Genomic DNA, 15,143 nt, shown 5'->3' with positions numbered 1-15,143 from the left:
TCGCCTTACGGCAGTTTGTTTAGTCACCGTTCAAAGTTACAACGGCACTGAAAAAAGTGACTTATGACCAGTTTTCACCCTTAAGACCGTTGCAACATCCCCGCAGTCACTTGATCAAAATTCAGCCGTTTGGCAACTGATTCATATTTATGACGGTTGCAGTGTCCAGGGTGGGGTCACGTGATCCCCCTTTGCGTCCTTCTGACAAGCAAAGTTGGTGGGGAAGCCAGACCCACTTAACAACCGTGTTGCTAGCTTAACAATTGCAGTGATTCCCTTAACAACCGTGGCAAGGAAGGTCGTAAAAAGGAGAAAAATTCACAATTGTTTCACTTAGCAACAGAGATTTTTTGCTCAATTGTGGTCATAAGTCAAAGGCTACCTGTACATTAGTGTGCAAACAAGACTTCCCTGTACAAAATCTCTCTCTCTCTCTCTCTTTCTTTTTACATTCTGATTCCTTTTGTTCATTTCAAATAATGGATTTGATAAGCCAGTCCTGACAATGCTAGAAAAATTAGATATACTGTATATTAGGCAACCACCTCCATTTTGATCCGAAATTTTCTTCCACAGAAAAATGTGTGTGTGTGTATATATGTGTGTGTGTGTGTATGTGTATACTGTATATATACATACATACATACATATATAACACACACATGTATATACACACACACACACTCACACATACACACACACACACACAGAGAGAGAGAGAGAGAGAGAGAGAGAGAGAGATCTGCTTGGAGTGCAATTGATCCAAAATGGCTCAGAACAAAATTTTATGGCCCGCTCAAAGAAAAATAAAAAACCCTAACAAATGAAAGCCACAGTTTACGACTTTGTTGCTAACAATTATACAGAAGGCAGTGAAAACAAGTTTCCCTTCCTAGACCTTAATTCCAAATTTTAAAAATTCTGGAAATTTTATGTATATATACATACATACATACATACATATATACATATATATATATATATATATATATATATATATATATATATATATATATATATATATATATATATATATATATATATATATATATATATATATATATATACACACACACACACACACACACACACACACATAAATACACATATAGATATATACATTAAAACTCAATGGCTTACATCAGAGAGACGTATCTGCTGGACATAAGACTGAAGAAGCAAAGAATGAAAATAAGTTGGAATACGTTATATTTTTCCACAATCCAAGCAGATGCTATATGTGCTATTTCCCCCCCCCCTAGAAATGCCATTCTGCGTCAGATATGCTTAACTGTCATTTTTAAAGCCATTTCCAGGGCTAGGAGCAATTTTCTCCACCATCAATATTTTCTTTTTGTTTGTTTTTTTTTTAAAAAAAACAACTCGGGGAGGTGAGAGACATTTGCCAGTTTTTAAGAAAGCCCTCTTTTTCTTGTCCTTCTGACTTCTTCCCTTTTTGGCCTTATTCTTGCAGCAGAGTTTCTCTCCAGTTAAAGCCGCCCGTTGGTCCGTGAGTGAGCGGCAGGATGGGTGGATCGGTCAGCTGCCAAAGTCCGGTGTCTCCAAGCTCTTCGCAGCAGCAAAAGCCCAAGTAGGGAATCTGAGTCAAAGGAAAAGAAACATCAGCGAGAGATTTAACAGAATAACAGAAAAGTTGGAAGGGACCTTGGAGGTCATCTAGTCCAACCCCCTACTCAGGCAGGAAACCCTCTACCATTTCAGACAAAGTGGTTGTCCGGTCTCTTCTTAAAAACCTCCAGTGTTGGAGCATTAACAACTTCTGGAGGCAGGCTGTTCCATAACTGTTCCAACTGTCAGGACATTTCTCCTTAGATCCAAGTTGGTTCTCTCCTTGATTAGTTTCATGCCTTAGCTTAGAACAGGGGCTATCTCTATCTCTTAAGCACCGCCAAGCTTTCTCTCTCAAATCCTCATGGGACCATCGCTTCGGAACTTCAGAACTGAATTGAACTGAGCTGAACTGAATACTTTCTTTGGCCAGGTGTGATTAGACACGCAAGGAAATTGTGTCTGGTAGAGACGCACTCAATGTACTTGCAAAGCAACAGAGATAACAACAACAACAATAATAATACCACCACCAATAAAAGGGGAATAATAATAATAATAATAATAATAATAACAACAACAACAACAACAACAACAACAACAACAACAACAACAACAATAAAAGGGGGAAGTAAAGTAGGTAATAGAAAGGATCCCTAATAATTCTACAGTTAATATACACACACGTTAGATAGACCTGCAAGAATTAGGTGTTCAGCAGGATGATGGCAGAAGGGGGGAAAAACAGTCCCTGTGTCTAGTCTTGCTACTTTAGCAGGCCAAGCGTAATTTTGGGGACCTTGGGCGAGCTCATAAACCAAGCTGCCTCTTGCACGTAGACTGAGCCTTAAATTTGTACAAAAACGGATGCAGAAATTAAGACTCAGTTCCCACAGTGTGCAGGATGTGATATGCTTGCATTTAATTTTGGTCTCCTCATGCAGGTAGCTCTCAACGTATGACCGCGGTCGGGAGGAGAATTTCTGCAAGGGGACGGTTCAGTGATGTTGTGCCTCATTTTAAGACCATCCTTGCCAGGTTTGTTAGGAGAACGATGTGGTCCTTAAGCAAATCCAGCTTCCCTCCCCTAACTTTGCTTGCCGGTCAAAAGCCAGCTGTGAAGCTTGCAGACAGTGATCACAAGACCCCAGGATGCTGCAACCGTGATCAATACAGGCCAGGTGCCCAAATTTTGATTACGACTGTGAGGATGCTTCAAAGGACGTAAGTGCAAGGATGGGTCATAAGTCTCTTTCTTCATTGCCATTATATCTTTGAACAGAATGGTTCTAAATGGAGGATTACCTTTGCTCATTAGACAAGTGTCTTCTAAGCTTTCTATCTTACGTTGAATACTCTTCTGAAACCTACCCAAGATGTTGCATAGTAACTTGATTTCAAGAAGTTGCCAGTAACTTGACTTCAGTATTTTTTTGTCAAATGACATTATTTATGGCTTAGGCCCGGGATATTTGCAGGACCGTCTGCTGCCAGGAACGACCTCCCATCGCCCGGTGCGCTCACACAGGGAGGGCCTCCTCAGGGTGCCGTCGGCTAGACAATTTCGGCTGGCGACCCCCAGGGGGAGGGCCTTCTCTGTGGGAGCGCCAGCCCTGTGGAACCAACTCCCCCTTGAGCTCCGGATGGCCCCGGATCTCCGGTACTTTCGCCGCAGCCTTAAAACATTTCTCTTCCATCAGGCTGACCTGGACTGACGATAGGGATTTTTAAGTAGAATATTTTTAATATTTTATCATTTTATCATTGGGGCTTGTTAGTTTAATCTTTTTTTAACATTTGTATTATTGTGTTTTATTGTTGTTAGCCTCCCTGAGTCCTTCGGGAGATAGGGCAGCATATAAGTCCCAAAAATAAATAAATAAATAAATAAATTTAGGTTGTGTTTGGAACGGAGAGAGAATATACTTTTTAGCCACGCACTTTCTCTACACAGTTACCATTTTGTTTCAGGAGCGCAGAAGTCACACGCGTGTCAAAAATGCAAGTGCAAAAGAGAATGGATGCTGAAATAACCTTTTCAAAACGCTAATTCTATAATGTCCAGTTGGGATTAATTGCTCTGCCAGTGTGTGCATACAGTAGTGGCCAAAATTGTGGAAACCTTTTGGGAAAAGTGTATTTTTGAGGTTTGATGGCTAATCATGCCACTTTTTTGGGGGGAGTAGTACCATAAAATTATATATCAATGGAAAGATAATTTAATCAAGAATGTAATGCAACAAAGTTTGTTCAATTATCTGTACTGTATTCTATGAAAAAAATATAGCCAAATAACCAGAAAAAGGAATCACAGCTTGCTTAGGTTGATATCAGGTAGCTTTCCTTCATCTGATTGTAGCCAATCAGGTGTCATCTTGTTTTGGCAATGAGCCAATCAGATCACAGTAGTATTCTGTTATTGATGTCATGTATTGAAGCCGAGAGGAAGACATTTGTTAGTGTGTTATGTGATTGCTATCAGGTTGGTTGGGGGTTTTTTGTGTTCTTTCATTTAGTGAGCTGCAAAACATAATAGGGACGCGGTGGCTCAGTGGGTTAGGACGCTGAGCTTGTCGATCAGAAGGTTGGCAGTTTGGCGGGTCGAATCCCGAGTGCCGCGTAGCAGATTGAGCGCCTGTTACTCATCCCAGCTTTTGCCAACCTAGCAGTTCGAAAGCACGTAAAAATGCAAGTAGAAAAATAGGGTCCACCACGGTGGGAAGGTAACAGCGTTCCGTGCGCCTTTGGCGTCTAGTCATGCCGGCCACATGGCCATGGAGACGTCCTCAGACAAGTGCTGGCTCTTCGGCTTTGAAACGGAGATGAGCACCTAGAGTTGGAAACGACTAGCATGTATGTGCGGGGGAACCTTTACCTTTACCTTAAAACAGGGGTGTCAAACTCAATTTCATTGAGGGCCGCATCAGCATTGTGGTTGCCCTCAGGGGGCTGGGTGGGTGTGGCCTATGGGGTGGGCATGGCCTATGGGGTGGGCGTGGCTAAAGTGCTTATGGCCTACTGGGTGGGTGTGGCCAGCTCTACATCGTTCGCCTCAAGGGTGCCTATGGGGGCCTGGGCAGGAGTGGGACAGATCTGAGGGTCTCTGGCAGAAGGAGGGTCTCTGGGCCAGGGCCAAGGCAGTGGGGGCCGTTCCCTCACTGTTTCCAGGATGGCTTCACGGGTCACATGAAACCACTTCGCGGGCCAGATCTGGCCCCCAGGCCTTGTGTTTGACATGTCTGCCTTAAAACATAATAAAATTAAAGTAATGGTGCAAAGAGTTGACTGGTTGCCCAGAAAGCAATGTAAAGTAGTATTATTAAGTGATAAAGAAATTAGAAGAAAAATTGGTGGAAACTTAACCAAAGGTGGCATTTCTACTGTACACTTTTCCCAAAATTTTGGCCACTACTATGCGTACAATTTTATGGGCACTGTCCAACTGGTTACCCAAATGAGGTACGAGACAATCCCTTTCAAGCAATCTTCCCTGCTCATGTGATTCTAGTGCTCAGACAATAAGCTTAGGGATCACACCTGGATTCGTAAGAAGATTTTCATCAGGGGACAAACAAAACCAAATCTAAAAAGCTTTTATCTTGACAGCATGTCAATCACCTTTCGGACCATCTGGACAAAGTCCTTTGAATTCTGCGGTGACAGTCCTTGTAGCTGGCAAGTACAGGCCTCCAGGGAGGACGCGTGCGCAACTATCAAAATGTTATTCCCTGCAGTAAAACAGAATTGTGTGGATTTAGCTTCCTGGCTCTCTGTCTAATGCAACGCAACGTAATGCAATGCAACCCAACCCAACTCAACCCAACTCAACGCAGCACAATCTAACCCAGGGGTAGGCAACCTCGGCTCTTTTATGACTCATGGACTTCAACTCCCAGAATTCCTAAGCCAGCCAAGCTGGCTCAGGAATTCTGGAAGTTGAAGTCCATGAGTCATAAAAGAGCCGAGGTTGCCTACCCCTGATCTAACCCAACTGAATTCAACGCAAGGTAGAGGTAAGGTTCGAGACACGGGGAAGACAACAGCGATCTAGTCCTCAGATGGATTAATTCTTTTGGCCAAATCAAATGAGTTTACATCTAAGAATAGAACGGAGAGTAAGCAACAGTAAATTCTTGTGCCCTCTTTCCCCAAGATGGGTCTTCTTATTTTTTTTTCCTTCTCAAATTTGTGCCTAACAGAATAGAGAGGTTTGTGGTTTGTAACTTTTTTTTTCTTTCCAAAAAAGAGAGAAAGTCTATTTACACCATTCGCGAGTTTCCGGTCATAAAGCAGGATGATGATTTTTCTCATCTGCCTTCCCTTTGCAATCTTATCCTATTCTATCTTGGGGTGGCAATGTTACAAACATAGGCAGTCCTCGACTTATGACCACAGTTGAGCGGCCGAAATTTATGTTGCTAAGCGAGACAGTGGTTAAGTGAGTTTTGCCCCGTTTTACGACTTTTCTCACCCCATTTGCTAAGTGAATCGCTGCAGTTGTTAAGCTAGCATCACGGTTGTTAAGCCAATCTGGCTTCCTCCATTGATTTTTGCATGTCAGAAGGTTGCAAAAGAGGATCACGTGACTCTGGGACGCTGCAGCTGTCATAGGTGTGAAAAACGGTCCTAACACTTTTTTCAGAGCCGACGTAACTTCAAACGGTCACTACGTGAACTGTTGTAAATCAAGGACTACCTGTATCTCTTAATCTGGGTTTGCCTCTCTGCTTGAGGATGGGATTATACTTGCCTTTAGCTTTGCATTCACTTAGGATCTCCTTGGTGACCTGGAAGCTTCGGCTGATGTAGGTTTCATAGGATTCAGAAATTCCTAATTTGTTCACAGCTAAATGAGGTCTTTGGAGGTTTTTAAAAAAAAGGAACAGAAATTGAAAAATGCAAATATCGTAAGAAGGAAAAGTTTGGTGACCATTCTCTGTTCTCTTGCTTTTCTGCTTTTGGGTCTGTTTGGTTTTTTTTTTCCTTATTATTTTGCACTGCTATTTTAAACGCCATTAGCCTCTCAGAATTGGGTTTTGAGCTGGGTGGCTGCATGAATCAATTGAAATAAATAAATACAAACATAAAACAGAATAACGGAGTTGGAAGGGACCTTGGAGGTCTTCTAGTCCAGCCCGCTGCTCAAGCAGGAGACCCTACACCGTTTCAGACAAATGGCTGTTCAGTCTCTTCTTAAACACCTCCAGTGTTGGAACAACCACAACTTCTGGAAGCAAGTCGTTGCACTGATTCATTGTTCTAACTGTAGGCTGGCTCTCTTTTTGATTAGCTTCTTGATTAGTCTTCCTTTCCATTAAACTAGACATACCCAATTCCTGCCACTGTTGCTCCTACCTGTATGTTGTATCGACACTCAAGCTAGCTGCAGCTAAATCCAGGGGTGGGATCCAGGCTGGCAGAGAATTGCCTGACACCCATTTGGTCCATTCAAACAAGCCTGGCTCGACTCGAATCTTCAGGTTATTTTCTTGTTGCAAACCTATGAAGGAAAGAAAGAAAAAGTAAGAGAGAGAGAGAGAAAGAAAGGAAGGAAGGAAGGAAGGAAGGGAGAAAGAAAGAGGAAGGAAGGAATAATGCATGCCATTTGCAAATGTTTCTGTTTGCTTTTTGATGAACAAATTTGGCCTCTTGGCTCTCCGTTTTTATCAACTGCATGTTACATGCATATAAATCACAATTCTGGTTGGGTTAAATATTTGAGCCACAGAATTTTACACAAATGTAGGAACTAGCTCTCAATGTCATCACAAGGCCACAGAGAAATCAAAATCCACCCGCCCAGCGACTTACCTTTCAGGATATGGTGTGCGGTCTGCACACAGCGCAGCGATGGGGAACAATAGATGTGGTGGATGACCGTGTTGCTTTCAAGAAGAGCCTCGCCTGTAGGAAGACACAGGTTCAAAACAGACAAGACACTGGAAATTAGCTTCTGTTGAGTTTTGGCCAAAGAGAATATCTTTGCTTCGTTGCCATTTCTAATTTCAAATTGGACTTTGATCACATGAGCCATCGTCGGTCTTTATAAATTTGGGCAGATCAATTCCCCATTTTGCATTTTGGGGAGAAATACAACGAAAACCTGTGACCTGCAAAGCAGTAACCAGATTCAGCCTCTAGATGGCAGCCGTGTTGTAAAAATAATGTGCGCTCCCTTTTTAAGCTAAGCTCAAGATGTAGTTTTGAGTTGTGGTTGCAACAGCTATTACACTGTCCCTCTGGAAAATGTGAGACTTGCAGTAGGGAATTGCAGAAGTCATTTTCAAGGACTCCTGGGGAGGGGAGGGATATCACTCTGCCAGTGACATTGTTTAACCCTGAGTGACACAATTGGCATCATTGGCCCAAATGTTGCCACTGGAGAAGCTGCAGCCAAACCAGTGGGGGCATTCAGATAGGTGAATAACTGGTTCTCCATGTGGATGCCGCTTCCGGAAGTCCATTCTAGGCCTGGGCAACAAAACATTAGCTACTGGTTCTGCCGAAGTGGTGCAAACTGGCTGAATCCCACCACTGGGCCAAACTGGACTTGTGGCAAGCAAGGCAGCCATGAGGAGGCATGGGAAATGGAGGCTTTGTTAAGGAGAGGCCAACAGCTACAGGAGCATTCATTAGTGAACAAATTACAAGGTTGTACAAGGGTGAGTGTGCCCTTGCCTTTAGATCAGGGGTGTCCAACCAGCACCGCTGACTAAGGTATTCTGGGATTTGAAGTCCACCGTCTTACTAAGGTTGGACACTTTCTGGCTTTGGGGACCAGCAGGGAGAGGAAATGGTTCCATGTGAGCAGCAGGTGTGCGTGCTTGCACACGTGGCTCCATTTGCATGAGCAGCAGACACTTGCACATATGGAGCTTCACGCGGGTGCGTGAGTGCCCACTGCTCACAGAAATGGAGCTGCGTACGCATGCTAGCCTGCTGCTTGTGTGGCCCAGTTCCAAATGGGCCCTGGGATTGGGGAGCCCTGCTTTAGACAAAGAGCTTGCAAAGACAAAGATAATAAAACTTTTCAACTTGCCCCTTCCCTCCCCAGGCAAACTTACCCACAAGCCGGGCTTGCGTGCATCCCAGTACTGTGATGGGAGCGTCCTTTTCATATTCCCTAAAACCACCGCTCCGTTGGGGCAAGTTGTGAGGCATATTCAGATTTGTGCGGATGTATCTTCCTGTTAGGAGACACGGAACAGTGCCGGATAAGGAGATTCCTCAAGGACACACGCCTCACGCCCAGCTCAACTCCTGATAGCATCTGTGAAGTTTTCTTGGCTACATTAGAGAAAGGGTTTGCCCCAGTCGAGTTCTGTGGAGTGGAGGGGTGGTGGTGGTGGTGATGATGATGGTGGTGATGATGAAGATGATGATGGGATTGACCTCTAGTGTCCAAAGCTGGGGAGGCTGATGGTCTCTCTTTCCCAAAATATAATTTGGTTTGACCTTGCTGATCTTTTGAGATCAGCTAAGGTTGGCTAGGCGTTGCCACCTCTTGTACATTAAAGGGATGGCCTGCAATTTTGGGATTGGTACCGTGGTTTTTCAAGGTGACATCTATGCAATTTTCAGGGGAATGATTTAGAAGTGAATTGGTTTTGTCTTTTTCTAGCCTGGTTTTTTAATTTCTCAATCTAGCCTAGTGCCCTAGAATTTCCCGGTGTTCTCTTATCCCAGTACTAATCCACTTCGAGGCTCAGATAAGATCTGCCTGCCTGCCTGCCTGCCTACCTACCTACCTACCTACCTACCATCTATCTATCTATCTATCTATCTATCTATCTATCTATCTATCTATCTATCTATCTATCTATCTAACAATAATCAAGCAGTAAACAGTAACCCAAAAATGAACTACCATCCCAGACAAACAAGCTAACAGTAAACAGCAGTCTAATCAACGAACCATCAAGAAATCTCACCAATAACAATGTAAGCCACGGTGTATAAACCCACTTCCAGTACTGATGATGTTACCCAATTAGGTAATGAAATGTCTGCAAGAGGACCCCAGGGCATCTGTCTGTCTGTCTGCCTGCCTGTCTGTCTAGGAAGTTCCAGAATCTCAGGAATCACCATAAATTCTCCCTTTAAAGTCTTTGGACACACACTCTCTTCCTTCTCATTTGTCCTCTGCTTTTGTTCCAACCTACTTCCCATCCTCTTCTAATTTGGGTGAATCCCTATTATGAACTCCAAATTAGCTACCTGTAAACACAGAGGAACGAACAGGTTCATCATGGATTGGGATGGAGAGAGAAACTCACCTTTGGTATCAAAACATTGAGAGAGCCAGTATTTTCCAAACACAACGTCCATTCTTTCACCATGACGACAAACAAAAAGGCATCTTTTCTGGGGTCCAGGTGTGTTGGCGATCCTTAAGGGCTGACCACAAGAAGAAGAAAGTAGGATTTAAAAATGACCTTGGCTTCATTTCTCCCCTCCCGAGAGTCAAAACGTACTTGGGAGAGAGGTAAGGGGAGACTCACAAGTGTGAACTTTCCTTACCTGCATACTCTGACAGAAAATTGTAAGAGGCCCTGTTTCTCCTGGTCCTTGATCCTCCTGGAATCTTCGATCCATCACCCCATCAGTGAACATCAAGACAGACGAGGAAATAGTGGCGTTCATAATAGAATATGACCTAGCCCAAATGAAAATACGGCTAATTTGTAGAGAATACAACTCTCTTAAGTGTAGAATTCTACCAAAGGGTCCTGAACCTGGTGCCAGCTGACCTCCACCAATTCTCAGGGTAAAAAGAAAATAAAACTAACATTTTCCAAAGATGCAAGAAGACACGGGTTGGTTTTTGCAACAGAGGAATGTAAACTGTGGGTCATCATAATCATAATCGTAATAGTAAAGTTGGAAGGGACCTTGGAGGTCATCGCTTGGTAGCGTAACTATACGATGGTTAGTATGCCTGTGTCACCACCTTAGGGGAATTACTGAGGACAGTAATTCGCCTGGTTTCAAAATCTCAGCTCTCTTATGAAGATATTAAAATCTGCAGCAAATCACTTGTGCAACCTGTCTCACAAGGAAGAGATTCTACCGTTCCCTTCCATAATGGCTTGCCATTTGGGAGGAAGAGCAGAACGCAAAGGTGAGAACTGGACAATGTTCAACAGTGGCTCCAAATTGCAGTGATTAAATGAGTTGTAGATAGAGAGGTGGCTTTTGAACGTCCCGAGTGAGATCGGATCTTCTCCATCAGTACTTCATCTTGACCTTTTACCAACTTGTTTCTACCCAGAGTTCATCTTGATCTATCAATATGCATCTGCTCACAAGTTCATTGTGAGCTTCTCTCAATGTGTGCCTACCGTAGTATTTCACAGACCCATCAACAAGAAAAGTTCTTATTACCCTTCTGCCCAGGATTAGGGTTCATCCCCATGAGATGCTAGACGCCATGGAACCACTCACCCATGGTATACCCAAGTGCCACATTCATCGGCTTTGGTGATATAATTTTCCGGCAACAATCCTGAGCACCCAGTGGCAAAAGAAGTACCATAAATCCAGCCTTCACTAGTTGTGATTTGTTCCACAGGAGACATAAAAATGAAGTCTCCTGGCACAAGTTCAAGCTCATCATCGTTCTGTGGGGTGTAAGGGTAGATGACCTGCAGGGTCTGGAAGAGAGAAAGAGGAAGACATTGAGCAATGAAGGGCAAATCTCTTGCTTTGGGCTCCCTTCTCCAATCCTTCAGAAGATGTGAAGAATGGATGGAAACTAACCAAGGAGAGAAGCAACCTAGAACCAAGGAAAACTTTCCTACTGGTGAGAGCAATCAACCAATGGAATGGCTTGCCTTCAGAAATTGTGCTCCATCACTGGAGGCTTTCACTCCATCACTGGAGGCTTGTCTGAAATGGTATAACGTCTCCTGATCAAGCAGGAGGTTGGACCAGAAGACCTACAAGGTCCCTTCTAATTCTATTATCCTATGTTCTATTCTACTTTTTCCTAACCATGGATTCTCAAGGAAAAACTCTTAAGACTAAAGCTCCTGGAATTCCCACCCCCAAATAAATAATCTTTCGTTTCTACTTCACTATTTTTGCAGTATTTGAATTCTGAGGATCCACCACAGAATTGTAGGGCTATTGACAAGACTGGGAAGCCAAGACCGTTGACTTAACCAAGAAGTCAAGAAGCCATCCCAGAATACTGTGACAAATCACTTCTATAATACTGCCAAGGAAGCATAATGGACATAGTGAGTCAACCCTGATTTCAGAGCATCTTCCTGATTTTACAAGAAGTTTCTTCAAGTCCAACTTACCTCATGATTGGCAAATCTAATGTCACGGGAGAAAATGGCAGCTACCCAGTCACAGCCCAGTTTGACATCAATACTCTGAGCCAACTTCTCAAGGGTGGGCAAGTGGTTGGCTTGGAAGTGGTAAGCCAGGGTTACATGAAGTTGCTTCTTGTGAGGTTCCACGTGCACATCTACAAGAAGGAAAATTGCGGTCAACTGCACGCCATCGAGAACAGCAGGAAGTCCAACTGATCCAGCATTTCATTTCGCATTATGGATGATCAGATGTTACCAGATGTTACTAAGCAGAAAGCGAATATAAAAATATCTTTTTTTTGTAGCATTATTGGCATTGGAACCATCAATGCTATCATGGATTTTCCCCCATTTACCTTCTCAATCTATCTAATACACATGAATGCAGAATTGTTCAGGTGGCCCTTGACTTACTACCATTTTTAGCGGCCATTCAAATTACAATAGCACTGAAAAAAGTGACTTATGATAGGTCCTCGCACTTACGACTGTCACAGGGTCCCATAATATTCAGGTACTTGGCAACTGAAATTTATTTATGATGGCTACAGTGTCCCAAGGTCATGTGATCACCACTTACAACCTTCCCCACTGGTTTCCGACAAGCAAACTCAGTGGGGGAAGCAAAATTCGCTTAATGACGATGTGATTCACTTTAACAACTGCAGGGATTCACTTAACAGCCATGGCAGAAAAGGTCATAAAATCAGGCGCAACTCAACCACTGCCTTGATTAGCAATAAAAAATTCTGACTATCTGTGATTCAGTTGTATGAGACACTATGGAGGACGAGGGGTGACATGATAGCAGTCTTCCAGTATCTCAGGGGTTGCCCCAAAGAAGAAGGGGGTCAAGCTATTCTCCAGAGCACCTGAAGGCAGGACAAGAAGCAACGGATGGAAACTAATCAAGGAGAGAAGCAACCTAGAACTAAGGAGAAACTTCCTGACAGTGAGAACAATTAATCAGTAGAACGACTTGTCTCCAGAAGTTGTGGATGCTCCATCCCTGAAGGTTTTTAAGAAGAAACTGGACAACCATTGGCCTGAAATGGTCTAGGGCTTCCTGCCTGAGCAGGGGGTTGGACTAGAAGACCTCCAAGATCCCTTCCAACTCTGTCACTCGGCTATATGCTCACCAGCTTTAGCAGTGGCTTCGGCTGCAAAGTCCGCAGCAAATTTCTTCAGGATCTCCGCACAGTCCTCCTTAACAAAGAGACCGATGAAGTTGGATGAGGTATAGAGTTCCAGAGGCAAAGGAGCAGGGAACTTGCACCTCCACCGGGTCACTGTGGCCTGCAGGGCTTCGCAGAGGGCATCCACCTTGCTGTCTTCACTCTGCAAGACATCCCAGGAGAAGGTGAGATGCAGACCTCAAACGTGCCTTGCAAATTCGGGAGGAAAATCTGGGTGCTCCAGCCCAGACTCACCATGAAGAATTGGCAGAGTGTGATATGGGGGAAGATGTTGTGGGCTTTGTTCTTCCCACACAACTGCTTCGACTGTTGCCAGAATTCGGTGAGCTTCCGGGCTAAGGGGCCGGTGGGACGCAAGTAGAGGACGTATTCCCGAGGAAGAGGATCGTCGAGGAACGGATCACAGACGTGGGAAAAGAGCCTGTGAGGAAGAAGCGAGGAGAATGGATGGCCCTTTAGATCCAAGGAACAAATCCAGAAAAATACGAGGACTGCAAGAGACGACACCCTTTCCATTATCTGCCATTTTTTTGGAACGATAATTTGGAATCTGCCCCCATCAAGATTCGGGGTGTTGGGAAACTGCCAGCCAGATTGAAAGGAGGAGTCACGAAAGACCCTAAAGTTTCTCAACCATGACAACTGTCAGACGAATGGACTTCAACTCCCAGAATGCTCCAGCCAGCAATATTAGCTAGGGAATTCTGGGAGCTGAAGTTCACACCTCCCAAAATGTTCCAGTTGGTCCCCTGCTGGTCCGGTTGCCAGGTTTGGAAAAACACTGCTCTGGGAAAACCCTTTTTCTCATATATTTTATTTACATATTAGTTCTTTTGAATACCCGTATAATCAAGAAAAGCTCTTGGGTGGCTCCCTCGACAATAAAGACCGAGCCCAGAAGATGCTGAGGACCAAGCAGAATATATAATAATATCTAATGCAAGTAAGCAGATGCAAACTGGACAGCAAATGGTGTTCCTGCCCTCGGGCTGTTATAAAACTTGCTCTTATTTTTAATCTGTGAGATGCCAGAGGGGATAATTGCTTCAGATGTAGTTGGAGATCAATGCCAGAGGAGCCAGTCTGCCTACGGACGAAGCCGCCAATTTAATTCCCAGTTCCTCCAGGTTGCAAGGGAGAAAAACCCATTTCTCACAATACCGACAATGTTGGAGATTTCATAAGACGTGAATTCGTACGCACCAGTCGCAAGCTGCTTGCACACTTCGTCCTCCGGTCGATGCCAATGCTTTCTGCCTACAGAAAAGCAAAAGAGGGAGAAGCGTGAGTTGTGGGTCCCAGTCAGAACCCTAGATGGCAATCCAGAAATAGATCCTTCTCTCAAGAACGACGGCAAATACAGATAGTCCTTGACCTATGGACCCAATTGAGCCCAATGTTTCTGTTGCTAAGCGAGATGCTGTGAGTTTTGCCCCATTTTATGACCTTTCTCAGCCCGGTGGTTAAGCGAATCACTGCAGCTGCTATGTGAGTAACGCGCTTGTTAAATGCATCTGGCTTCCCCATGGACTTTGCTTGTCCTAAGGTGGCAAAAGGAAATCACGCCACCCCAGGACGCTGCGACCGTCATAAATATGAGGCAGTATCTGAATTTTTGATCAAGGCGGCAATGAGGTATGGGTGGAAAATGCTCCTAGCTCACTTTTCTCACTGCCGCTGTAACTTCGAACTGTCATAAAGGAAGTGTTGTAAGTTGAGGACGACCTGCATACGTGTACCAGGATGATGTCACCGGGACCGGAGACTTAATCTTCTCTCTCTCTCATCAGAATGTGTGAAAGAGACGTTCCCTGAGGATGGGCTTCAGTACGAGTCCCGAAGCTCGGAAAGCTCAAAAGTCTAAATCTCTGGTTCCCGTGACCGACCCAGATTGGACCCTGCAACATCCTTCTCTCTTTAAGTTTTATTTTTAAAGGGGGGGGGGAAGGCTAAGGAAAAGTTTGCTACTGCAGACGTTCTTCTGTACTGCCCTTCTTGCTTGCAAAAAAAATATATCGGGTTGTCCCTCTGAATCCAAGTGGATGCCTTTATCCGG

General features: G+C 44.1%; 1 protein-coding gene across 1 annotated transcript in view; it reads right to left on the bottom strand.

The window, feature by feature from the left end:
* Positions 1-1,054: 1,054 nt before the first annotated feature.
* The window catches only part of UBASH3B (ubiquitin associated and SH3 domain containing B), a 43,881-nt gene continuing 29,792 nt past the window's right edge, over positions 1,055-15,143 (bottom strand). Inside the window, exons 2-14 of the mRNA XM_081334164.1 lie at positions 14,291-14,344; positions 13,322-13,508; positions 13,031-13,229; positions 11,877-12,046; positions 11,014-11,222; positions 10,090-10,225; positions 9,846-9,966; positions 8,634-8,756; positions 7,381-7,473; positions 6,925-7,069; positions 6,320-6,426; positions 5,188-5,297; positions 1,055-1,600 (exon numbers count right to left, since the gene is read on the bottom strand). Of these exons, the coding sequence (XP_081190290.1) occupies positions 1,463-1,600; positions 5,188-5,297; positions 6,320-6,426; positions 6,925-7,069; positions 7,381-7,473; positions 8,634-8,756; positions 9,846-9,966; positions 10,090-10,225; positions 11,014-11,222; positions 11,877-12,046; positions 13,031-13,229; positions 13,322-13,508; positions 14,291-14,344 (1,792 nt within the window). The 3' untranslated portion in view covers positions 1,055-1,462. The remainder of the gene's footprint in view (positions 1,601-5,187; positions 5,298-6,319; positions 6,427-6,924; positions 7,070-7,380; positions 7,474-8,633; positions 8,757-9,845; positions 9,967-10,089; positions 10,226-11,013; positions 11,223-11,876; positions 12,047-13,030; positions 13,230-13,321; positions 13,509-14,290; positions 14,345-15,143) is intronic.

Source organism: Vipera berus, assembly GCF_964194415.1.
Source record: "Vipera berus genome assembly, chromosome: 8".
NCBI classification, from domain to species: domain Eukaryota; kingdom Metazoa; phylum Chordata; class Lepidosauria; order Squamata; family Viperidae; genus Vipera; species Vipera berus.
The sequence above is the reverse complement of the archived record's forward strand: the minus strand, read 5'-3'. Positions and strand labels throughout refer to the sequence as shown.